Source organism: Etheostoma spectabile, chromosome 11, assembly GCF_008692095.1.
Source record: "Etheostoma spectabile isolate EspeVRDwgs_2016 chromosome 11, UIUC_Espe_1.0, whole genome shotgun sequence".
Taxonomy (NCBI): domain Eukaryota; kingdom Metazoa; phylum Chordata; class Actinopteri; order Perciformes; family Percidae; genus Etheostoma; species Etheostoma spectabile.
The window spans coordinates 12940526-12966949 of NC_045743.1; the positions used below are offsets into that span (position 1 = coordinate 12940526).

Consider the following 26424-nt stretch of genomic DNA (forward strand, 5'->3'; position numbering starts at 1 on the left):
ACATTACATATTTTGTGCTACCTCCTACTGCTAACTCCGATACAGACACACACACATGCACATAAAATGAGTTGGATATGGTTCAAGAATCCCACCATCGCACATAAAGTTGCTCTTAGCATCAATATAAAATAAGATGATACGAATAAATGAATGCACGCTGGAGTGCAGGGAAACCCTCGCCTCTCAAGATAAAGAGATGAGGAAGGAAATTGAGAAGAACAGAATTTATGTTGCCGAGGAAGCCGTGGGGGTTATTTTGTAGACAGGAACTACCTCTGTGGATTGTTTCCATATAGAAGTAAGCTAGACATATTTGTGTGCTATAACCAGTGTACTGATACAATGTCCTATGCTATGCATAGACTGCTTGAATACACAACATGCAAAAGACACCAGTTAGATTCTGTAAATGTCAAATGTGAAATCCACGTCAACTCAATATAACTTCATTTGCTTGCTTAGCCTCATAATTAAGCAATTATAAGAAATGTACGGAAGTACATTGCGTTCAAAGAATTTAAAAAAGTAAAGTTACTATCTCAGAGTTACTCATAATTGTCCTAATCACGAAATCAGGATTTCTTCTGGGTTAGGTTTTATTTTGAAATTGTGTGTTTACTTTCGCTTCCTTCTCACTGCACTCCACTCATCCCATGTTCCTGCATCACAATGCTGTAACATCTTAACACAATGTTTAGTTGGTGTTAAGTGTATTCATCTGTGCCATGGTAGCACTGGTAAAGACTTGTTTCATTAATTAGCCTGCTTGCTGGCTACTAAGCAACCTGGCTAGCCTTTCTACCTTGCTCGGTATTTTATTGTTGCTGTGAACGTTTCATCCAAAGAGAAAAGTAAGAGGCTCAAACCAGTCTAAGGACTCTGTGCTCTTTTCACAGGCAAACAACAAGACAGCCCAGAGCTCCTGCTGTAAAACACCAGACTCAAGCAAACAGCAAAACCCAATCAATCAATCAATCAATCAATCAATCAATCAATCAATCAATCAATCAATCAATCAATCAATCAATCAATCAATCAACCAGTCACTCAATCAATTAATAAACACATTTATTAAAATACCACGTGTGTTTTTATAACCCTTGTACTAATTATGCAAATGTGTGCTTAAATTAGCATTTTTGGTCTAGTAATGATTAGCATTAAATTTGTCTACAGTAATTACAGATTGTGTTTTCTAATTATAATAGAGCCATATTGGTAGTGTTAAATGTGGTATCTAATTACATCATAATGTGTAGTGACGGTAGAATAACGTCTACCATATTTTTTATCTGGTATGGCATTATATTTGATTTCTTATTAGTTTATGATCTTGTTAAATGGTGTCTAATTATGTAGGCCCTATTAGATTATTTCTAATAACAGTGTATTGTATTTCGGTTTAATATGGGAATAGATGAGGTTTATATTAGGGCTTAGTGAGACTGGGCTTTCCATCAGAAAAATTGTTCAGATGCCTGCACAGAGTGTATTCACCAATGTCTCATACCAAGAAGGAAATAAAAGCCAATTCAAAAAGATCTGCTTTGCCCTTAGCCTAGGTTTTATACGACGATTCATAACTTGTCATAATTCGGATCTCTTAATTACGAGATCTTTTCTCATAATTACGAAATCTTTTTTCGTAATTATGAGATAGGAACTCATAATTATGTACGTTATATACAGTGTCTATTTTATTATTGTGCCATACAATATGCTTTCGTTAAGTCTTTCTAATTAACATTTTATTGTCAGTTTCTTGCTTTTATGCTGCCTTCACTTACCGCATGGAATATTGCCGACTCCTTGTTGAATGGACAGGGATAAACAGGACTCATTGACTAACTAATGAACATTTTTACTTTTATTTTATTTAACTTTTTTGTTTTTCGGTGATTTGGACAGTGGCCACTCTTCTGTGACAGTAGGACTTACATGTCTGGCTTTTCCTGTTCCTCCCCAGTACGTGGAAACATAAATATCTGTGTCCAATCAAAGACGTTGGCTTTCGGGAGACATTCTTCTGTAGTCCATACTTTCATAGGATTTACAATCCAAATGAACATAGACGGTTGACACCACCGTGTTGGAATCGTTTTGACGAATGACACACTTTTCTGCTCATCGTTGGGCATTTTACGAGGTATAACTGAAGGCAGCATAAGAGTCCTGCCGTGACGTCATGTGTGGAGCAGTTGAGTCAGTCAGCTGAGGGAGGAGGAACTCCGACAACAGAAAGTCAACCAGGAAACCGAAGCTGCTAAACTGACCCACCGCCCTGGTGTGACGGCCTGGTGTAACGGCGGTATTAACGATAGGAATCACTGTATAACAGTATAGGATTTGCCTTTGATATTTAAGGTGATACAAAACAGCGACATGGCTTCCCTTTTCAAGAAGAAGACTGTGGATGGTAAGTTTGCTCTGAGTGAAAGCTAGCTAACTTGTTTGTATCCCGGCTGTACAGAGTGCTATGTTGTGCCCATCTCACATTAGCTATCCCCAGGTAGCACTAACTTGTGTAACCTGTTCTGGGTCTAGCTAGCTAGCTAGCTAGCGTTAGTTGAGTCACAAGTCACACTGCTGACTGAAGTCTGAAACCAGCGTTGAAGCGCCGCAAAAACTTCATGTAGTTTAAGTTTGGGTTAAAATGCTATTCGTAACATAAATGACTACGTTCATGTTACAGTGCAACTGGGAAAAACAATATGTGGTGTTACTAGCTAGTTCGTTTTAGGTTAGTTTCAACTTATTGATATAATTGTTAGCTATCTGTTAACGTTTGGTCCATATAATAGAAGGAAGGTGTCTGTATTGCTAACGTTACACAAAGCTAAGGTTAGGTTAATTATTTTCCTGGTCGAAACCGGCTGAAACCTAAACCCATAAATCCTAAAATGTGTCAAAACGTTGAATATGTAATGTAAAATAGATATTAGCAGATATAACATTTGTTTGAACCTTTTATATTCTATCTTTGGTAATTCTTTTTTTCAAACTAATCCTAGGGCTAACTCCTCAATTACCTCAGTTCCATGTCGAGAAGCTAACGTAGCCTACATTACTGTCCTTTTGTGTTTGACACAGACTCTAAGTACCTGCCTTGCTGTGCTGTGATAAAATAACTACAGTTGTATCACAAACAGCGAGATACACTTCTCTAATGTAAAGGAAAGGCTGTTTAAATATATTATAATTATGACCTTAAAAGTAATAATAATTATTATTGTATCTTTATAGTTGGATGTGGTCACTTTAAACTGTAATATTAATATACAGGGATGTCAAAATTGTCAAAAGCCTTTCAATCTAAATATTTCAGGATTTGTCTCCAGGCTAGGTAATTAGCCTTACAAGGTCAAAATGGAAAACCAGCCTCTCTTTTATCAAATTTAATGAATCAATTATTCTTTTTTCAAATACTGATTATATTGACTCCAAGGTCTGGATTTCCAGACCAACCAACCAAATGGAAAGCAGATTAAAGTTTAACTCCTCTGCACCCCAAACATACTTGTGTAGAGAATTCCATAAACATATCAAAGATTACTTTATTATTTCTTTACAATATTACCTGAATGTTTAAATATAGGCTCTGTTGGTTAAGGCGAGTCTTTTCACAGCACCTCCTACCTACTCCTCCCATCATTGTCATTCCAGTTCACCCATACCGGTCGTCTTTGTACTGTACTTACTGTGCCGTGTTACCTCTACTCCACGCCAAACGGTTGTCATGGCTTCCCAGCTGTGACATTTTGCAGTCTTCACCTCATATTCTTGAATTTCTCTCTTCTCTTGCTCTCTGTCCAGAGTTTTTTTTGTTGTTGCCCTGGGTAGGATGGCTGTAGTGGTTTCTGGATATTTGGCGAATGGAGGAGTGGGATGGTTAGATCACACATATTTGTAGGACGATATCCCTCCCACTTCGAGACGTTGGCGGCACGTCACCTTATACGTATACACGCGCCATTTCCACAAGTGGTCCAACGCACTGACGTGTCTTGACCAAGTTCATGATTGCTTAACTTTTAACTCCCATTTTTCTTTTTATATCATAAAGCAACTTATGGAAATGGAGCTAAATCAATTGTTTAGAAGTGTATTGTTCAGTTCTTTATTATTATTGTTGTAAACTAATATGTCTAAACTCCCTAAGTCTTCCCAGAGAACATTTTTATTGATTTTGTAATTCTGTGCTCATCAATTTGACATCTATTTGTCCTGGAAGAGAGAAGAGGATTCTTCCATTTTTTTGCTCTTTTTTTAAGGATTTTTATTTTTATTTTGGGAGTTCATTATACTGAATCTTTACTTTATTTAAACTTGAAGATTCATCTTGGACTTAAATCGTCTAAAAATATATTATGTGTATTGAGCTGGATATTGCAGCATTCAGCAACACCACAGAATTTGGATTGAATCTGGTTTAGGTCATAAAGCTGTTATTTGCTGTGGATGTTTTCTGTAGTGAGTGCCAAGTCTACAATAACGTGCTCACTGAAAGCGGCACAACTGCAGCTTAATTTGTTTTCTTCCTGAAGGTCTGTACGTGACCCTGTTTCCTGTGTTTGTCCCTCACTCAGCATGGATGAATGTATGACTTCAGGGTTGTCTCACATGATGCCACATTGTGTGTGCAGTGTAGAGCTGACTCAATATTGATGTGAGCTGTCCAAGCGATTCCAAACTTGGCAGTATCAGTATGCATTCTCAACGTGCTGCTTGTTACCACGAGGTATTTTGTGTGCATCCGGGCGCAGACTCAAACCTGCTTACCATTAAGCCACTAGATGCTTTAAAGGTTCCTTAGGTGCAGCCCTTTCTAACTGCATTGCACCAAAACACAGCGAAGTCCAACTTAAAAGATAATCATCTGGACAGATTTTTCAGTCTAGAGCCCAACCGATATATCTGCGGGCCAATATTAGGCATTTATGGCAGATACATGATTCTTATAAATGAATAATAATTTTAAAAACGGATGTTCAACCATGTTATGAGTGTTGGCGTTGCATAGTTTGTCCACCAGAGGGTGCTCTATAACGTTCCCGTTGGCAATTTAATTTTACGTTTTTTGTTCAAATGACTTTAAGTTTCATATCAGAATTTATTTTTATAAATTTTATTTATCAGAACTTTAATATATTTTGATGTTCCTCTGTTCTGTTCATATCATATTCTTTTAGTGAGAACTCAAATAACTACAAATAACTAATGTTAGGGAAATCTGTTTATATTTTGTTATGTGTTTCTGGATGGTTTTATATTGGATTTTTTTAATAACCAAATATTTGAATCGGTCGGACTCTATTTCAGTCCTTGTTTTTTTCACCTATACGGCATTGAGAATAAAAATGATGAAACGGTAGAGGGCAGTCCATAGTTAAACTACAAAGAAGAACAACAACGATTTTCAGCTTCTGATGATGTCGGCCATGAGTGAGTCATGAGTCATGGCAGATTTCGAGACTGGAGTTATCTTGCCACCTCTACGCAGCTATTCTCCTTCTTTTTTTGGGATGGTCACAACAGTGCAGAATTTTGAGTAGCCAAGTGTTTTAGCTCGACTTTCCTGTTGATGTACAATTAATGGAAATCATACATATTTGATAACAGTAAAAGTAATGCGTGTAATTCCAGGAATTAAAGGATAATGTATTTGAAGTTTGGTATCTGAAAAAAGGTGTTATAAATGTTCAGATATTGTAGCTTTTTCAAAGTAAGAATCTTTCTTTCTTTCTCTCTCCAAAGACATAATCAAGGAACAGTCAAAGGACCTGCGTGGCACTCAGAGGCAGATCACCAGGGACAGAGCAGCGCTGGAGAAGCAAGAGAAACAAATGGTAGGAACACACACACACAAAAGTCTGGGGACCAAAAGTATCTCTGCGCAAGGCATTTTCATAAATTTCTACATATTGCATCAATGCTTTATAAAGACCCCACTGCTCTCCTAACACATAGCTATCTGGGATTGAGCCTGATTGGCTTATGGGTCTAAATGAATAGACTAGAATGAACTGGTGTGTGGTGGCTTAGCTTTAGGCAAGTCTCTCTCTCTCTCTCTCTCTCTCTCTCTCTCTCTCTCTCTCTCTCTCTCTCTCTCTCTCTCTCTCTCTCTCTCTCAAGCTATGTTATCAGACGCACATAACATTTCCCCTCTCTGAGAGATGAAAGAAGCCGGTCGTGTCTTCTCCCCTCTGTTGTATTAAGTAAATATCATACAGGACATAATTACCTCCCTGGGGGGGACCAGATTTTTATTTCTCATTAATGCTTTCCGCTAATTAGTCTATTTTTTTTTTGTCTTTGTTGTACGTTTTGAATAAAATATAATCTCGCCAAAAAATGGAAATGACCTATATTAACAGTTTTGCACAATCATCACTGTTCTTTGCCCCCCCACAGTGCATGCTACAAATGTGAGTGTAAGCACTTAAAAGTCAAATTTAAGTCAAGTTGTTCATTTTCCATATAGTTTATAGGACTAACACATTTTAGGTAAATTCTAGTCCATGCATGCAAAAAAACACATCAAGATGGATTCAATTTGGCTTCCTGGAACGAAAATATATAATAACACAAGTTTTGTAGCAACAAATGTAAAACTTCCATGATAGTTGGATAAAAGCTGCTGTTGGCAATACATTCTGTTGTTCAGAACAACAGTGATGGAAGAAGCATTCAGACACCTTTTATTTAAGTAAAAGTACTGTAAACCACACTGTAAAAATACTCTGTTACAACAAGTCAAAGTTTTACAAGTAAGAGTACTCAATGCAGAAAAATTCTCCCGTTTTAGAAACTGGAAACGATCCAAGTAGGTGTAGAAAGTGGCATGAAAATAACAGACTTTGTACGTAACTACAGTACTTGAGTAAATGTACATAGTTACATTCCATCACTGCTCAACAATCTTTGTCTCTTTTTTGAACTTAAAGATTCCCAGTTTCTATCAGGCAAAGTCTAACAGCCTCACACTAGTGTGCTGCATTCTTCTATGAGAGCGTTATCCATCCTTCACACCATCACCCCTTCACCCCCTCCCTCTCTTTCTGACGGGACAGTAAATAAGACTATTATAAGCTTCACATCAGCAGAAGTCCCACTGCTGTCATCTGTGACATTATTATTGTCACTAAGTGCCTTTTTTTTTTCCTCACACAGCTCTACATTTTAATTGGATTCTTTTCTGCTCACAGTGTTGTCTATGTGTATCTGTGCGTGTGTCTAAGCTGAGTGGGGAATGTCTATTGCTTTGTGAAACATTATAATTGATTGTTGTTTCCTGAAGATGCTTTTAGCTCACACAAGAAATAAACAACACATGCTGGTGCAGTTGTACGTACTGTAGCAGTGCTGAGAGGCCTGGCTAGCTTACTGTAACCTGCAGCTCCTCTCATGTCTCTTGGGAGGCTCACAAACATTCATGCCCTCACACAGGCTCCCTGTGGGCATCACTGTATTTTCTGATGTTTACCAAGGCTGAAAGCATGTACTTGCTGCCAGTATGAAGAGCTGGTCCAGATGAGTTTATTTACTGTGTCTATATTTGCAAACACATTGGTCTCTCGGGAGCATTGCAGATATATTTCTGTTTGTTTATGAATGCATGGTGTGCTGAGGTATGCACAAGGTTGAGTGTGCGTATTATACAATACAAGTTCATAATTTTAGAACTTTGCAGATCATAAGATCGGTAGCAGAACAAAGATGTTATTTACTTAATAACGATTGCACAAAATGCTCTGCGAAGCCCTCCTGATCTTTCAGTCATGGAATGTCACTTAAGATAGCGAAAACGAATAATGGTCCTAAAAGGTTCCTTCAAAAATGGCATCGGTGTGGATTTCTCTCTCACTCCATGGCCAGACACCGGTCTTTTGGGTCAGTTGTTTGAGAAAGCTGAAGATTATTCCGTCCTGACTCTCTTAAAATCGTAATGTGGCTTTGGACATGGTTCAGCATGTCGTATTGCTGAAGCAGATGGAATATTGGTGCTGCTCACTGACATTATAAAGTTTACAAAACATTACTTTGAAGAAAAACACATCTGTTGTGTAGCGTAGCGACTTTGCTACGGCTAATCTGCAATATGGGCAGCCTTAAACTCTCAATTTTTCTTAATTTAAATGTTTATACACAGGAATATTAACTCAAAACATAGTGTCTATTGTCACAGGCAGTTTAATTACTTACCCATTAAACCAGAACACAGCTCTCAGTAACGTCAATGGATTTGTTCCAGATATTTACTTCATGCTTAAATTAGAATTCATTTTTTTCTGTCATACAGCACCATTCTGTAATATGGAACATGAACTCCATTCCTACAATTGTCTTTAATATTTTGTGTACACTATAGTTGCACAAATTTGCAAATATTAGCATGTTGACGTTGCACATACTGAAATTGGCATACTGTTCTCCTCTGCCCCCTTCAGGAGGCTGAAATCAAGAAAATGGCCAAGAGTGGCAACAAGGAGGCATGTAAGATTCTGGCCAAGCAGTTGGTCCAGCTGAGGAAGCAGAAGAACCGCACATACGCCGTCAGCTCTAAGGTCACCTCCATGTCTACGCAGACAAAAGTCATGAACTCCCAAATGAAAATGGCCGGCGCCATGTCTGCAACAGCCAAGGTAAGATCCTGGACCCTGTCCCTAAGGTCAGCTGGTCTGAGGGAAGCTTTTAAAATGTAGAAATGGCCATTCAGACACTTGATACTGTTTTCGATAAGTTTTGTGTGTTTTTGTTTTGCATGTGAACTAGTTTCAGTGTTTTGTCATGTCAATATTTTAGTGTTGTAATTAAAGCATTAATGTGGGACGTGTTCATGTTCAAAGCCAAGTCTGCTGGCGTCGTTGCTAATGAAGTGTGAAAGGTGGTTATTGGCCAGGAGCAATGTACTGTACAAAGTCCGACTTTGCAAACACACACAGGTCAAATATAATTAGGCCTCTGATTAATGGAGTGTGATGAGTTGTGTGTGTGTGGCCGTTTCAAAAAGAAAGAATGTGTGAAATGTTTTATGTCTGATGTACAGTTTGTTAATGAACACAATTTCCATGGAATTTAAGTTGCAGCGTCCAATCAAATTTTTCACTGAATAGTGCAGCCCTTTTCCTCTCACACAGCTACGGGTTAGCATGGCTAGAAGCGGTATGTCAACGCCAGTGAAGAGGAGACAGGGGGAGATATATATATATATATATATATACGTAATGTGTTGCATCAGGCTCAGCCCTAAAAGTAAGCCACGTTTGTGCTGATTGTGCTAACCCTTTCACAGGAAGGAAGGCGATGCATAATTTAGAATCAGTGATTTGTAGTACTTCTACTTTGCTGACTTGATAACGAATTCAGAGGGAGTCTTGTAAAGCCCTATTTCAACCAAACTAATATTTCCTTGAGGCACGTGCTGATTTATAATAGGTGCATACATCATCTTGAATTTGCTCCTTGGGAAACTCCCTTGTCCGTAATACGAAAGCTGATTTACCTTAATGTCCTCTAAATGACGACCACGCAAATCAAACTTAAATTTCAGCTTGAGTTTTGTTCCACATTTTTTACCACCTGCTTATGAAAAAAAGAATTAAGGCTGTATATGCCCAGCATAAAGGTTTTGCTTATTTTCTACATCCCTTCACTGCCATTTTGTTTCTTTTCTCAAGAGCAGCTCTTACACAATTCTGCTTAAAACCTCAAGATGGATTCTCAAATCTTTTATTTGAATCGTGTTTGCAGACAATGCAAGCAGTGAATAAAAAAATGGATCCACAGAAGACACTGAAGACAATGCAGGACTTCCAGAAGGAGAACATGAAGATGGGCATGACAGAGGACATGAGTAAGGACTTATACACACATGCACACACAAAGAGCTCTGGTATTTGCAGGCTGGCCAAAACCAGATTGTCAGGATATACTGTATGTGAACGGCGTACGGAGTGATGGGTGTTGCAATCCGTGCATTGACGGGGAAAGAGAAATGTATGATTGTGACGATGATATAGAGGGGCTTTTCCATTTTCAACACACCCTCGTCCACGCATGCACACATTTACTACTTTGATTTTTAGCTATCTCGCTCTAAAGTCCAAACACTGACTGACTAAAAATCAATGTGTAGGATTTATTGACCTGTCTCTCTTTATCTCCTCCCTCCCTGTCTCACTATCTGTCCAGTCAATGACACCTTGGATGAGATCTTTGATGGATCTGATGATGAAGAGGAATCGCAGGACATTGTCAACCAGGTTCTGGATGAAATCGGCATTGAGATCTCAGGAAAGGTGAGAAATTGAAAAGCTAGAGAAACTACCACTTACCTTATATACCCTACATACCTTAACTTTATACTACCTTTTATTTGAAAACACGTTGCACTGTGAGAAATGGCTTTTTAAAAATTTGTTTAGTATTATCACTATTCAGGTAGAAATGAGAAAATGCGAAAGCACCCCCCAGCAACATGAACTGAACAATAAGTGTTCCACATGGCTTTTTACATGCCTGTTAAAATGTATTCCAGTTGCCACATGGTGGGGCTAGCCTTCAGCTCTTCTAACTCTTACTATGTACTGTAGTGTGTGGAACTGCCAGGCTGGCCATCTGCTGCATGTCTGGCTCCCCCTGGGGGCGCCATGAGTTATTACCTCTCATAGTACAATGTAAAAAGACATCGCAAATTGTTCCATAAACAAGCCCACAGCTGAAGAGAACAAACAGGCAAGATTCATAAAAACCTGCAAAACTGTTTTTGAAACTAGGAGGGGTAATTATTTCTTGCTCAATCACCAATAAAAGACAGTGGAAGGCAGAGCATTCCCTGAATAAGCTCATATTGTGCGCTTCCTTGGAAAAAAAGAACAGCTTTCCCAGTCAGCCCTAAAGCGGAAAAGAAGATACAAGAGTTATAAACTATTTTTAGTGTTTTGAGAGAAGCTAATGTAAGCAAATAAGCAACCACATGTTTTATTGTCATATTAAGTGGAAATTTGATTCAATGTATAATGGTTTTTACGTATGGCAAATAGCAAATGCCCAGAAATGTTCAGAAAGGACAAAGGTAATTTTAAAGTAGTTTGAATTGAGATCAACATCATTTAATTATGCCTTTTGGTGATAAGTGCCAGATTGTCGTAACACTTTTATTAGCCTTAAGAATGCTGCAACACAGAACATATTTGACTGTTAGCCAATAAACCTGAGAAGCCATACTTTTATAGGGAGAGATTACTTGATTTCTTAACGTGTTACTTTGTTTTTCATACAAATGGATGATTGATGCTGTAATAAAATAATCCTTGTGTAACTGACCTCCTCTTGCACATAGTAATTTAAAGAGACATCACAAAGTATTTAGCAGTATGATTGCTATGTGTAGTTAATAGTTTTCCAATAAAATAGAGAATAAGTGTGATCAAATTTGAACAGGTCTTTTACATTAGGCTTTGGAGCGGCAGTTGGCAGCTGTCCACAGCAGCCAATCTTACAAGTACCAGGCTTTGTGATTGTGTGTGTCTTAAATTTGAATTGAGTTTGCCTGCTAATGGTTTTTTTCTCCCCATGTGTTTTTCCAGATGGTGAGCGCTCCAGCTGCAGGAAAGAGCCTCCCCAGCGCCGCCTCATCCAAACAGGCCACCATCTCCGACGACGAGATTGAGAGACAGCTCCGAGCCCTGGGAGTGGACTAATTGTCTTCTCTGTGTTAATGTTCACATTATAAACCATGTGCAACATTAATACAAATTGATACGGACTCTTTTAGACACATTGGTCTTTGTTATTTTGAAATGCTACAGGTGTAACAAATAGTTACACACACACACACACACACACACACACGCACACGCACATGCACATTAAGAGATTCAAAGGCATGCAGACATGCATATTAACACGCACATACTCACACTTTCTTTGGCAGGTTGCCTTACAGATCATTAGGAGCAGAACGCCTGATCTATTTATGCGAAAATAATATTTATTATGAAACTGGAGTGGTGCAGCGTGAAGGTGGACCAATAATCGATGTTTGACCTTAAGAGCTTTTGACCACCTACGCTGTTGTTCGCCACCCATCTCTGTCTTTATAAGGGCTACAGTATATGAGACCATGGGACTGGCTTTTACCCGTCTGATGTTTTGGTAGATCAGCTTTCACGTGGCTAAAGGTGGTTTGCCTTTCTCCAGCAAGTTTTATTGAGAAAAAACATGGTAATTAGAAAGAGGTTAGGGGCTGTCAGTAACCAGATGGACTTCTATATTTCCTTCTTATACCAATTCACGTGATTCACTTCCTCTGAGGAAAACTATTCCCTACTCCATGTGGATGCTCTTCATTGATCTGTGGGTCAAATATCCTGTGGTGTCAGACATGGGACACGTTACCATGCAAGTGAAAGGGAGAAAAGGCCTCGACAACTCAATCACTGTCTCCACACTAATGGCGACAGTGATCAACTAGTTAATTAATTATCATGTTTTTAAAATCCTTAGGTATGTACCATAGTTACTGGAGGTGATAAAACTCAGACAAACATATGCATGTGAAATGTATTACTGACTAGTGGTGAAGCCTTTACTTTACTTCATCATAATGCATGAGATGGTGAGATGGACCGATCATTTAATTTGCACCTCGGAAAATGGGATGTTGTGAGAAAACGTAATCAAACACAAACTAGGACTAATGTGAGACCGGCATATTGAAGAGATTTGAATCGATTGATTGATGCTACTGAGTAATCAGTTCTTTTTATGATTCTTGGTTGATCTGACTGTGTATCTTAAGTTGGACATGGGGTTTACAGTGATTGTAGGATGGCACTGGTCCTGCAGTCCCTCCTCTCTTTCAGCTGCTGTGCAGTTACTGTTATATGTAGTTTTAAGCTGCCTCGCTCCCAAAAATACACTCTACACACTACAGCAACAAAATGATGGAAGTGTTTGCTGAAATTACACTGTGATCCAAGAGATTTTTCTCTTCTTCAGCTGGCTCTTCTATACAGTCCTTTGGTAATGAGTGACAGGGATATATTAAGTCTTTGTTTTTCTCCCTCTGACCTTTTGTTCCCACATTGTTTCCCATTGCCAAAAGAAATTGAAAATGTTTTCATTTTTGCATGCATCGGACATGTACAATACACAATTCATTGACTTTTTGAAAATCATTCTTTCCTGTCCCTTTTTTTTTAACAGCCTATAGTTATTTTAAACAATGTTTTAACAGATTTTGACATTGTTTGAGTGCAGTTCCATGGTTAGGAAATGTCCACACTTTTTAAAAGGTGTATGTACTGTACACTTCTCTTTATTTGTTTGGTCTTTGTAAAGTGACTGTAAAGGGTTTATGGCTTTTGTAATGAATAAAACTTCTTCAGGTACAGGTTGATGAGCCTTTTTTATGTTTTTTCTCTTTACAGGATTAACTAAATGGACTGTTATATGGCGCTTTTCTAGTCTTAACGACTAGTCTAAGCGCTTTTACGTAGTACAGCAACCATTCACAAACCTTCATACACTGTGGCCGAGGCTGGGGTACAAGGTGCAACCTGCTCACCAGATGAACACTCACACACATTTACACTCTAAAGGTGCAGCATCGGAGGATACTCAGGGTTCAGTGTCTTGCCCAAGGTCACTTGGAGATGGGACTGCAGGGCCAGGGAATCAAACCACTGACTGGCAGGCGACCGCTCTACCACTGAGCCACAGCTGCCCTGCACCTACATGTTATTTAGGCTCCATCTCCTCTTCTCTCCATCTTTTTTTTTTTTTTTTTAGTTCTACAGATGTGTATTTTTTATACCATGTATTTTATCACCATGCCAGCCGTGTTATTGGCTCCAATTTAATTTAATAATTCTGCCAAGTTCTTATAACTTGATCCAGTTCCATTACAATGAGCATCAATCTGCAACGCATCCTAATAAGTTTTCATATCATACGGAAATAGAAGTAGATAGATGCATTCAAATAAATAAGAAACACCAGCATGGTCACTGCGAAAGCATTAGTTGTAATGGAAAGTGTGTGTGATTTGCACTAAGAAACAAATTAACTGATGAAAAAATAAAACCACAAAGTTATATTGTCACAAGGTTTTCTTAATACATAACAAGTAATGTACCAAGAGTCAATTTAAGAACAGTAGCCTTTGAGCATCTGTGAGACCAGCACTAAGAAGCTTCTTAGTAGTTTCATCCCATTCGTCATGTCGTCCCTATAACTTTCCACCGTAGTGCCTCAGAAATGTGTCGGCAGCCGATGACCCTGCTGCGTTTATTTCCCCTGACAGCACTCCAGTGAGACAGCTGTACATGAATCACGGTGGAAACAGCTTCTTCCTGAATTAAGATGTCTCCCAGCTTTATTTATGAATCCCAAGTGACACACCCATGAATTGTACAGTTCATGCTGTACATATAACCTGACTCTCTCTCCTAATGTACTGTGTGTATTCATTGGGTCATATGATGACATTAGTAAAAATGAAAGATGGTACATGTAACACGGTGGGAAAACACAGTTCTCCTTTGTTGTCAGAAATTAATTAAACTGATTTACCTTTCATTGCCTGGGAACTGATAGACAATAGCTCAGTGCAAGTATCGTTTTTTTGCTAACCAGCTATGTATTTGACATATTTACAGGGTATTTCCTATCAAACGCAAAAGAAGCCATTTCATATCTACAATACATTCTGCACTACTTCATTTTCTGCACTATAAAAACGTGGGAGTCAACTTTCCATCGCTTCCACGCACCAATTAATGATGTCTGATGTCTGAACATAAAGGCCTGACAGGGAAGTTGTGTTTGCTGGTTTCTTCACTTTAATAAGACGTTTCACATCAGTCATCTCAACCAGGTCGGAGTCGTGACTGGCTGATGTTCTTCTTTTTATGACACTTTGTCAAGGCACTAACAGCGAAAGCATACCATCAACAAATATGAAAGATTAAATCGTTCTTACAACAGGGAAACAGCAGACCTGAGATCCATTTGCTGACAAAACTGTCAGGAAGTTTCACATATCCCTGAATTCAAACCATGAATCAAAGGTTGCACTGAGCAAAGTAGATCAACATAATAATAATATATATATTTAAATAAATAGGATGTTGTGAAACTTTAAATATATTACTTTTCATGAGCATGGCTATGTTAATTTAAATAAAAAAAATTTTTCCACAAGACCGTTAATTAATGAGAGAGCATCAGCTCTAATCACAAATACACAAAACAACTACAACACAAAAAGTCCTGCAGTTAAATACAGACAAATGTAAAACATTTCATTGACAACAAAGTTTCCATTCTCTCTTAGAAAAAGGAACGAAAGTTGAGCCAACATCTGTTTTTAGAAAGGCACAGCTGGGCTGATCGAAATGAGTGCTCACCTGCACTTTGGTGCTGATAGAGTACATTATATTTGGTTTGTGTAACTAATAGACTTTCAGAATGCATAAATCAAACAAGGCACAGTGAAGATCTAAATGTCAGGTCATGGTCGCTGCAGCGTCAAACCAGCAGAGCATGTGCGGTTAATGAAAGCCGTTTATCTTCACAGCATCAACTTAAAAAAAGGAAACACTGACTTACTTAGCTGCTATTTGGCATTCCTATACTTTTTTATGGTGGACATATTTCTATCCATGTAAATAAGAAAAAAACAACAACATGAAAGTGGTATTGAGAAAACCACGGCACATTGCAAAAAGGGACGTCTCTTTAGATCAAAACATTTGTCCCTTTGGAGTCAAGTTACAAACAATGATGCATGTTTTCTTAAAGTTGGAGTGTTCTCACGTGTTTTTTTTTTGTCAGGCAGACCTTCACAGGACATACATAATCATCTCATTGTTAAATCGATGAAATAGTTTCAAGTGCGTCAGCGGCTGCTTAATGCAGTGTGAGGGCAGTTGTTATTATTGAGTGTTCGCTGTTGATTTAATTCTCCCACTTCATGGTGGAGGGATTTCTGTCAGACATTTGATTTTTAAATTACCCACATTCACTGGCTGTGGTCATGAAGGTGTCTCGATCAGACTTGAGGGGAGCGACACGAGCTGAATCTTAAACTATGTCATTGGTCTTTGTGTTTTACTCATCTGTACAATGCAGTGTGGGCTGAGTTTGGTCAAACAGGAGCTGAGGTTGAGGCTGGTTTTGACCCGTTTCTCTCTTTGCCGTCTGTTGCAGAACCAGACCCTGACCACCTCCTTCTCCAGATGGAGGCCTTTAGCTATCCGGGCTATTTCCTGGGAGGATGGCTTACTCTTTTCCACAAAGCTGCGCTCCAGAGCCTCCTTAGCTCCCAAGCTGCAGTGTGGAATAAGGGAAAGTGAGGAGAAGATAAACTCTATGACACCAAAACGTCACTGTAGGGTATGCATTGCATCTTTGCTCCTCATAGTTAATACCTTATAGTAGTTCTCCTTTTCCTCTTCCGCTCATTCATCCCTATTTTATCATTGTACAAGGCTGTAGGAAGGAAAAAATAATATGCTGTTGGTAAAAAGAATAGAAAATCACTCAGCTCACAGCTCACAGGTGTATGCATTATGTGATGAGGGTGCATGACTATCGCTTCCTGCAGGTGATTCTGGCTCTGGAGCTGTGGAGTCTGAGTCCGTGGTTGGAGTCACCTGCTGCCTCCATGTCCCTGCTCGACACCCTCTGCTACAATTCTCCATGTGTCTCTCTCTCTGTCTCTTCTCTGTCTGTTTTTTTCTCTCTCTCTCAACCCCAACCGGTCGAGGCAGATGACCGCCCACCCTTAGCCATGGTTCTGCTCGAGGTTTATGCCTCTTAAAAGGAAGTGTTTTCCTTGCCTCTGTCGCCTAGTGCTTGCTCTTGGTGAGGATTGTTTGGTTTCTGTAAATGACATCACAGAGTACAGTCTAGACTTGCTCTTTTATGAAAAGCGCAGTGAGATAACTGTTGTGATTTGGCGCTATATAAATAAAATTGAATTGAACTAGATATTGTTTATTTTTTTAAATCGGTCATAAGGCAAGAAGGTTGGGAACCACTGTCACAGACAATGTACGAGCTAGGTGTCATGTCTATAATGCAATGCATATCATTTTCTTACCAGCAGATCCCATCACACTGACTCAAAAGAGCACTTTGAGAAACATTTTAGCACAAAGAGTAGAGATCACGGTAAAGAACATAGAAACAAATGCTCTGACTTGGGGTTGATGGAGTGGAGTGGATGTGTGTGTGTGACTCACCACCAGCCAGCTCAGCTTCATCAAGCCATTTAGCCAGAATGGCCTTGAGTTTGCAGGCGTTCTTGAAGCTCAGCTGTAGATTTTCAAAACGGCAGATTGTGGTCTGGCTGAACTCTGAGCCATGCACTGCAGCAAGAGCCTCGCCTACATTAGTCTGTGTGTAGCCTAGAGGTCCCAATAAAACAGAAATACTTCATAGAATGACTACGAGCAAAGAAGCAGCACAAACACACAACAGAAACATTTGTGGTAATGTCTTTCATTGGTGCAGTTAGTGGATAGTGGGGTCATTTTCATCAACATCGCTTTAGCGATAACACTCACCAAGTTTGATCCTCCGTATTTTAAAGTCATTGGCAAACATCTCCAGCTCTCGGATCTGCGGGGAGTCCATGGCAGGGGCGTCTTCTGGCTCTCGCATGCTCTTCCTCTGTCCGTCAGTTTTCATCTCTCCAATACTCAGGCCCCCGGGGGCCTCATCAGTGGAGAGGAGGGTCGGTGCCAGTGAGGAGAAACCATGGCTCAGTGCACACGAACCACTACTTAGACCATGGTCCGGAAACTTGTACAAGCAAGGAGTAAGAGACCCTAGAGAGAGAGAGGGAGAAAGAGAAAGAGAAAGAGAAAGAGAGAGTGTGAGAGTCTGTCAGAGGGATGACGAAAGCTGCATGGCTCCTATTCCCACCTGTATCCGGGCAGCATTTATTAAGCTAATAGTTTTTTTATTGTCAGAATTTTACAAAAATAGCCAAAATGTAATATATGTTTTCAGTAATTGTGACAATTTCCATCCTGTCTTGAAACTAAGGAGCATGCCTATTGAGATCTTCCACCCCGTAATTTTGTAAATGAGAAAACCACTTACAAAAACCCAGTGTAGACCATATAGCACCCCCCCCTGAGGGAGCTCAACTTGAATTAGTTCCCCTGTTCCTTAACATGATATTTTCCAGATATTGTACTCTGCTTTTTACCTGTACTTTAACATTACCATTTAGCCATTCACATTTTTTTGCAGGTATTATCTCTGGCTTTAGTGTTCAGTGCCACACAACTCTGAGTTTGCTTCTTTGTTTTAAAAGGTCTCTATTGAGTAGAAAAAAGAAAGAAAAAAACCCAGACCTTTTCAAACAGGTTTGTCATACTTGCAACACGGCACTACAACACTAATATTAACATTCTAGACTAGGCTCCATTGTTTCTACACGTGGTTGTTAATATTTAGTGGTTAGCTGCAGTGGAGCTTGTGGCGGCCAATTTCTGGTTTCTTCCTGTTGTTAGTATTAATGGCAGATTACTGCCAGAGTAACAGATGGGTGAATGACTAATTGTAATTTGGAATATGATGCTTCTCAGTGCATCAACTGCATTGGTTAATTTTACTACTGTAGGAACATACAATAGGCAATACAATTATAGTGATATAGTGTTCAAAGTCTGACTTGAGCCAATCCACTTTGCCAAGTTTGCTGAACCTGTTCCTAAAATGAGCAAAGCAACACTTCCCTCTTGTGTCAGGGGGATTGTAGTGCAGTGCTAACCCTGTCATACAACCACATAAACAACTGAGTTTAAAGATCCAGTGATACAGGAGATACAAGACAGGACGTTGCAGTGTGGTGACCACATGCTGCCAGTTTATCATGTACACCTGGCTAAAATTAATATTATTAACATAACACCCCATGCAACAAATCCTACCTGAACTATAATGATCAGTTTTGAATTGAATAATAATGAAGGCTGTAGTTTGTGTGGTTGTATTGTAGCTGACCTATTGTTGAGTTTGTGTAGTGCTATACGATTTCTAATACTTTGTGTTCTGTTGAGATAATAACATTGTCACCCCACCCCTTTTTACAAAATGGTTGCATTTCCAAAAGCGGAGTGTCACTGACCTGCTAAATTGTTCGGATCTATACACCAGCTGGAGAGCAACATGACAGATTTTGCACTAAAACTGTATGCATCAGTGATTTTCTCTTATACCCAAGGTGTCAGGGAAAGGTTGGACTCACTCTTTTATAATCTCTCTGAGGTAATAACTAGCAACAGTTGCCAATATACTGTAGTTCTCTAAGCCTGTTCCATAATGCTTAATTGTCAGATGTCAGACTGGACAGCAGGCCCCATAAAAACACATGTGGGCTCAGTGGGCTTGTAAAAGCATCTCATAAGTCTTTGCCCTGAACCCTCTAGCTGCTATACGTGTCTACCATCCAAAGATCATGGCAGCATCAGCAGCTTCATGCTGAGCAAAGATAGAAAGCAAACAAACTGACAAGCACACTAACTCCATCCACCGAACAAGCTGAAAACACACCACTGACCTTTTTCTATCAGCCTATAAGGAAGTCTTAGCAAACAGTTGCCCATTTTCACATCCAGCAGATTTGTTTGGGGTTGAGTTTTGGTGATGAATTTCAGTCCATATTTTACATTAATTTTGACTCTGTTTTGGTCTTCACCAATCCCTGATGAAACTATCTGACTGGCTCTGTAGCTTTGAATGTGTTCGATTTTGTGCTGGACAGGTAGCGTACAGTGGGTTTGACAGTTGCCTGCTGAAAACAAGGTGGATGAGATAAAGGCTATAAAGCTCCACACAGCTGAGGGGAACTCCAGGGTTGATAACTCTCTGTGGATTCACAAAGTGACACCTTTCACATTGCACTTAGTCATTGTAGCCATTGTTAATATGAAGAAATAGATTAAGTGCAGTTATAATAATGACAAATTATAGAGCTAATTTCTTCAGTGACCTTGTCTCATCCAGTTCACATAATTACAGAATTTTGTGTAGTGCTATTAACTCTGTTTCTGCCCTTTCCTCTCAAATATCCCTCTGCTGAGTGCTGTTGTTGAGCACTGCGGACCGTACAATTTTATTAGAACGTTTACAGGAGTGGATCAATGTCACCAGTGATCCTATCAATCAAAAGACAAGCAATCTAATTTCCACGGGAAACGTTAATTGTTCTGCGCCAGCAGGGTTACATTTGACCTCATAGTCTTTTTTGGTCTATAACATCACCCACTTGGTCAAACACAATTGTACTACAGATTATCTTTAACCAAGACATTCATCTGATTTCATCCACTCCAGACTTTGGAAGGATATGTAAGTCTTTCTAGTATGTGTACAGTATTAATTACTACTTTAACTTATTTCAGAGAAGAAGGGACAATGCACTTATCGTATATTGACTGTTTTTATGTCTTTTGAAAGGAAAAATCCAAACTGGTGCATTACAGCAATTATATTTGTCCTGAGAAATAAAAATTTGTTACAAAATCTTAAGGTTTGAGTTGAAGCCCCTGAAATGTTGTTATAGTGCATGCATCATTTGTCCTTGTTTGTTGTGATTTGATCAGATTTGATTGACAGCAGCCTTGCAACATGAGTATCACATCACATTTCCATTGCTGATTGGTGCTTAGAGGTATGTGACATGTCCAGAAGAGCTAAGACATAAAACAGAAACACAGAAATCTCTCTTCAAAATATCCAAACTGTTTTAACTTTGCCAGAAAAAGTTAGAAGTGCAATTTAGGACCACATAGCTTGTAGTAAGAAGCGTATTGAGAACAAATGTTTTCAGGGACTTAACCATTCAATACAACCTAGTTAGGTGGACAGTATCATTAATTGCTCTGTCATGTTACCTTTAATATGAAATATTGCAAACTTAGAAAGGCTGTAATCTCAATCTAAGTAGGGGGAGCTCCTTTTTGTTTGAATTAAGCAACCGTTATTAATTACAAAAAACACATTCCTCGTTCAATCCATTTGGTGCTAAATGTTGACTGTCAAATTTTTTTTTTTGGCAGGTTTAATAAGGCTGATGACTGACTTGAATTGCATGAAAACCATTTCCCCTTTCAGTTTTCACATATCCACTCTCTCTGCAGAATCATAATTAGGTGAAGTTATCAAGTCTGAAAGTGATTTCAACTGGTAGCTAATTTATGGGGATTGACAAAGTTTACTCAGTGTACTATATTTTACTGCTGGGCAGGAGTGTGAATGATTGTGTGTGTGTGCTTGTGTGTGTGTGTGTGTGTGTGTGTGTGTGTGTGTGTGTGTGCTTGCGTGCATGCGTGCGTGGGTGTAAGTGATCATTACCTTGCAATGAGTTTGCACTGCCTACCATGTTGGGGTGAGGGACACCACATGTCTGCAGGATACGAGTCTGAGAAATACTGGCAGAGAGCATCTCCTGAGCTACAGTGAGAGAGAGAGAGAGAGAGAGAGAGAGAGAGAGAGAGAGAGAGAGAGAGAGAGACAGAGAGAGAGAATCCTTTATTTTTGTCTGCACATAATCCATTATTATCATTATCATTATCCAAATCACAATCATAGTCAGTATAGGTCTTATCAATAAAGATATCATTGACACCATTTGCTTGATAAATAAATTAATAAAGGCTTATTTGACTATCATCATCTTTTTTTTTACGATTAATTGCCTTTTGATTGACTATTCATTACTGCCTTGCAATAGTTGTCACAAATACCATCACCACCACTCACCTGCCATCATGCCGTAGGTGGCCTGCTGGTTGCTGTAGTGACAGGGGGCAACTGGGTAATGTAGGCCAGGAGGGGCGTTGCCGAGCGAGGATGTGGACAGATGCATGTGGGAGCGCTTGGCGGGCTGACCCAGAGACAGTCCAGATGATACTGATGGAGACAAATGTGGTTACAACCTGACAGTAGAATAAAAGATTTGTGCGTTTACTCAGCTCTGATCTGAGTACAGGTCAGCTTTAAATACCGTTCAGACTAGCTAAGACCAGTTTGACTACTGTGGGGTTTTGAAAGTGGTTATATTACATTTTGAAATTGAAACAGCTGCTATGTGTTGGCATGAGATGCATTGGAAGTGGATTCTTAAAGGTGGAAGTGTCTCTGAACATTAACACCATGGACATGTAGGTTATAATCCACACAAAAACCATCCAATGAAAGACCATTGAAGATAATCATTTTCTTCTCTGTTCAAAAATACAGTCTAAATCTCTTTGACAAGCTTTTTAGTTTTTACTCGTGAAAAAATTCCATCACATCACTTAGAAAGACAGAGGAAGATAATGACTGCTAATATTTGAGTTTTTACCAAAGGCCAATACCATCACGTTACTTTATTCTGTCTGCTAGTGCAGGTGGAACAGACATAGAGAGAGAGAGGAGAGAGAGAGAGAGAGAGAGAGAGAGAGAGAGAGAGAGAGAGAGAGAGAGAGATGTGAGTACAGATTTGGCTGTGGCAGCAGCCACATGCAGAGAATAAAAAAAAACACATCTCCAACGTTTAGTGTGTGTATGTCGTGTTAGGTCACGTCAGTTTCCTGCCATGATGACCAACCACGGCTCGCCTCCATAGACTGTATATTATGCTCGCCTCACGCATGGGGCGGTACTAATCTGCAATGGAAAACAGAGGGACGGGGCACTGCGGCCGAGTCAAGTTGAGCCGAGTTGAGCAGGTACCATTAATGGAAAAACGCCAAAGGTGTGTCCCCCCCCCCCCCCGTTAAATAGAGTCTTCCTCCCTAAAGACAATGTTGATAAAAAAGGGTTACACTACATCAGTTGTGTGGAAATGGCTCGAATTTCACAAAAGCGGTGATGAGATTAAGCCGGTCTGCAAACATATGTCGGTGGATGGTGCCAAGCAGTGCGGGAACCTAAACAGCTACCATTCAATAACCACCCCGAGAGTATTCAAAAAGAGCAAAATTATAACCAGCGCTATTTCTTATTGCATATCAAAAGACACTTGTACACTTTACACGTGCACTTGTTGACTTTGTTTAGTTTTGTGCTACCTCTACAATCATTTGAGATGCTTTTTTGGCAGGAGTTGTATTTACATTTAAAATGTTGCTTGTAAGTAGGTCTAGGTTATTTATAAAATGAAAAGAAACGTAGCCAAAACTGTCTATTCAGTTTTAACTTAATTTTGCAGAGAGAAAAAAAGGAAAACTTAATTGTGAGATGACTGTGAAGAGGGCTACTCTAAGTTTTATTTTGCCAGTAGAAGGCGCAACTTCTCTGTTGACCAGTGGGACATCTCATAATGTGAATGCGTAACGTGTCATCAACAAAAACCTTTTGCTGAATACTGTAATGACATGTTTATTTTATTTTATATGTTGATAAACTATTCTAAAGTGTAATGAAACCTCTGGTTTCCTCAGGCTAAACGGTAAATGATGGTCAAAATGTACTGCGATCACATTTGTTTGCCATATCACCCAGCCCTGCCACTGTTGACACTACTACTAATTGCCAATTCTACTTCTTTAATTATTACAAGTTGTACCTGTTATTCCATTTATTTTAGGTGACCACTTCTCATTTTGTTCATAGAATCATTGGGAAGACAGAAAACAAACATAGGCCAGCAAAATTCTCATGTTCTGCTTTATCTAATCCAATCTATTCTATGCTGTAACAATCAGCAGGCACTTAAACCCCCGGGAAGTTTTCTCCGCAATGCTTCATCGTGAAAAACACCTTGGGGAGTTTGCTATACTGATAACATATCCTCAAAGCAATTATCCACTGAGGAGAAACAGCTGGGCCAACCCAGCTGATTAGATACATTTACATAATTTGAATTGGCTTTGAATAAATGTACTTTTCAATCCAAGTCATCCTCCCCATTCCCTAAAAACACAAATGTGTGTGCGTGTGTCTATAGGAGAAACACGAGACATCACTCACCTGCAGCACCCATGGGTCTTCCTATATAATCAATAGTGTAGTCACAATCAACACGAGCATTACCACTTTGAAACAGCACGATGCCAACACCCTCTCTTCCTCACAAGGCTGAAGTAGTTGTTAGAGGCCTGACCTCCTGCAGCTGGGATTTAACATCACGACAAAACTATGTAGGTCATGGTCCACATCCTTAGGAACTCTCACTTTCTTCTTGCAATACTTTGCAGTAAAAGCCTTGTTGTGTCAAATTAAGCAAAGGTAAAGTGCACGAGAGGAGAATCGTTCAAAGAAAAAATACATATATTTAACGTTACAGGACAGAAGACCCAGTTTACCTGCAGAAACCATGCTGTGAGTATGGGAGCTGGCTGACAGGCAGTCACCGGGAGAGGCGTGGTGCATGAGGATTGGCAAGGGTGAATCGGCTGAAAGTTGGGTGAAGGAGTCGGAGCTGAATGCCTCGCATGCCATTCTTCTCTGGCCTCTCTCGGATGTTCTCAATGGTACACAGAAGTTTGACGTGACCCCTTAACTGGTTTCCTTTCTTTGCTTCGCCCTCTCTTGCTTTAATTGGTCTGGCCTCCCATCGTTGCTTTCCTTGTCCTGTGTCTTTTTTTCTCGTCTTCTTGAAATCTCTTCCCTTCCCTTCCTTTCTTGTGTCTTGTTATGTCTTGTCTCAGCTTGTCTTGCCTTTTGTCTTTGTCTCGTCTTCTTTGGCCTTCTCTTGTTCTGCCTTGTCTCTTTTTCTAGCCGTGTCTTGTCTTGGTTCACTTCTTGCACCGTCTTCCTCGCTTTTTCTTTTCTTCCCAATTCAGCCAAGCGCAGTTCTTCCTTCAGTCACTTGGGAATTTGCAGGTAGAAAACTGTGAACGGTTGCCTTTTTCTCTCTGAGAGACATAGATGTCAGCACTTCAGCCACAACTCAAAGATGAATAGCGATGAGCTTCCGGTTTCTGTCAGTAATATGTCTGCTCAAAGGTGTTTCTCAACTATCGAGCTTTCTCTCACGAAGGCCTCTGCAATGCATTTCCCTGTCTCTTTTTCTCTACTACAGATACAGGTAAGCCAATGTCTGTCATGCCCTCAGCATTTTGCTGCACCTGTCTACTGCAGGTATTTATATCCCACCCACCTACAACTAACCACCCCTCTCTTGAGGCCCCCTGTTTCCTATCAAGCTAATCACCCCCCCACCCACCAATCCCATGTCAGTGCTGTTATTACTTGTGTTTGTCGTTCTCATCCCGTTTCCAAATCCAGGATTAGGATACAGAGCGGCTGAGAAACCAGATCCCCTCCTCTCATCTCCCCCTCTTGCTATCTCTATGTCCCTCTCCCTGATTGCAGGGTTGTGTTGTAGTTGCAATGGGAAAGTAAAATTAACCTTTAGAGTGCTCAGTAAAATAACAAAGACTTAGTTTAGTTTTATTTGACAATACAGTAGTGATTATGGTGCGGCATGGAGCATTGTTCGGATGGTCTGAAATCAATTGCTTTGTCTCGTGTGTGTGTACCCTCAAGTACGCTAAACGCAACTTAAAAAAAAAAAAACTTGTTATACCACAGACATTTAATTGCCTCACAGGGGCCTTTAGGCGTAAACCTGGAGCATTATCTCAGCGGGAGCGGAAGAAAAGGTTAGCATTGTTTCCATATGATCTCCATAATGTGTTGGATACAGAACGCTCCAAGTAAAGACAACAAGTCTCATCTGGGGGGATAAAGGTTAATCTGAAGAGTGTGGCCACCATGTGCACTCTGTTGTGTCTGTTTGTGTTTGTGTTGGTCCTGGGCTCTGCTCCACTATTGTTGATGTAGGTAGGCAGCAGGTGGAAAATAGCTTGTGGGTGGCCAGCACGATTCAACTTGCTTAAGCAGGCAGTGTAAATTTGGACTGGATGGCCTCAGTCCTTTTGACAACATCTCTCCTCAAAACAGATTTTAAACAGAACATTTTCCAGTTTGGTTGCTGAGTTGATTCATTCACTCAATTGTAAACACAAAAAACAAGCTTTTGACACATTTCCATATTGAAATAATCATAAAAGACAAGTCTGTTAATTGTGGCTCACATGTGTTGTAGGCATCAAAATCCAAATCTAAATCCAAATGCTGATGACATGGCGTCAATTCTTCTCATCTTCCTTCAATCTGCAACCTAGAGAAATGTGAGTCTTCAAATCAGTTGTTTGATTAAAGACATCACAACGAGACCGAGCACTGATAAAGAAAGTCTTTGTGACAAATTGCAAAGCAAATCATAATGGACAATGGACAAATCTCATTTCACCTGACCTGGTTTGAAATGAACAGACACCGAAGCCCTAACATTAACAACACAACTGAATGTAATGGTGTGTGACAATGAAAACAAAATCTCACCACCAGCACCAGTATCATCCTTAAAATACTTCTTTCTATTCTTTTATTTCAGCCAAC

The 26424-nt window shown here is 39.6% G+C and overlaps 2 protein-coding genes across 2 annotated transcripts; one reads left to right on the plus strand and one right to left on the minus strand.

Annotated features, from left to right (window-relative positions):
• The first annotated feature begins 2156 nt into the window (after positions 1-2156).
• On the plus strand, positions 2157-13405 carry chmp2ba (charged multivesicular body protein 2Ba). The gene is made up of 7 exons (XM_032529769.1): positions 2157-2419; positions 5758-5849; positions 8451-8645; positions 9754-9856; positions 10195-10301; positions 11592-13233; positions 13279-13405. Exons 1-6 carry the CDS (start codon positions 2386-2388, stop codon positions 11703-11705), a joined length of 645 nt encoding a protein of 214 aa, XP_032385660.1. The 5' UTR covers positions 2157-2385; the 3' UTR covers positions 11706-13233; positions 13279-13405.
• Positions 13406-13923: 518 nt separating this feature from the next.
• Positions 13924-25143, minus strand: pou1f1 (POU class 1 homeobox 1). The gene is made up of 7 exons (XM_032529765.1): positions 24321-25143; positions 21790-21939; positions 21382-21480; positions 17580-17843; positions 17256-17420; positions 16440-16500; positions 13924-16338 (listed from the first exon to the last, which is right to left on the minus strand). Exons 1-7 carry the CDS (start codon positions 24454-24456, stop codon positions 16098-16100), a joined length of 1116 nt encoding a protein of 371 aa, XP_032385656.1. The 5' UTR covers positions 24457-25143; the 3' UTR covers positions 13924-16097.
• Positions 25144-26424: the final 1281 nt, after the last annotated feature.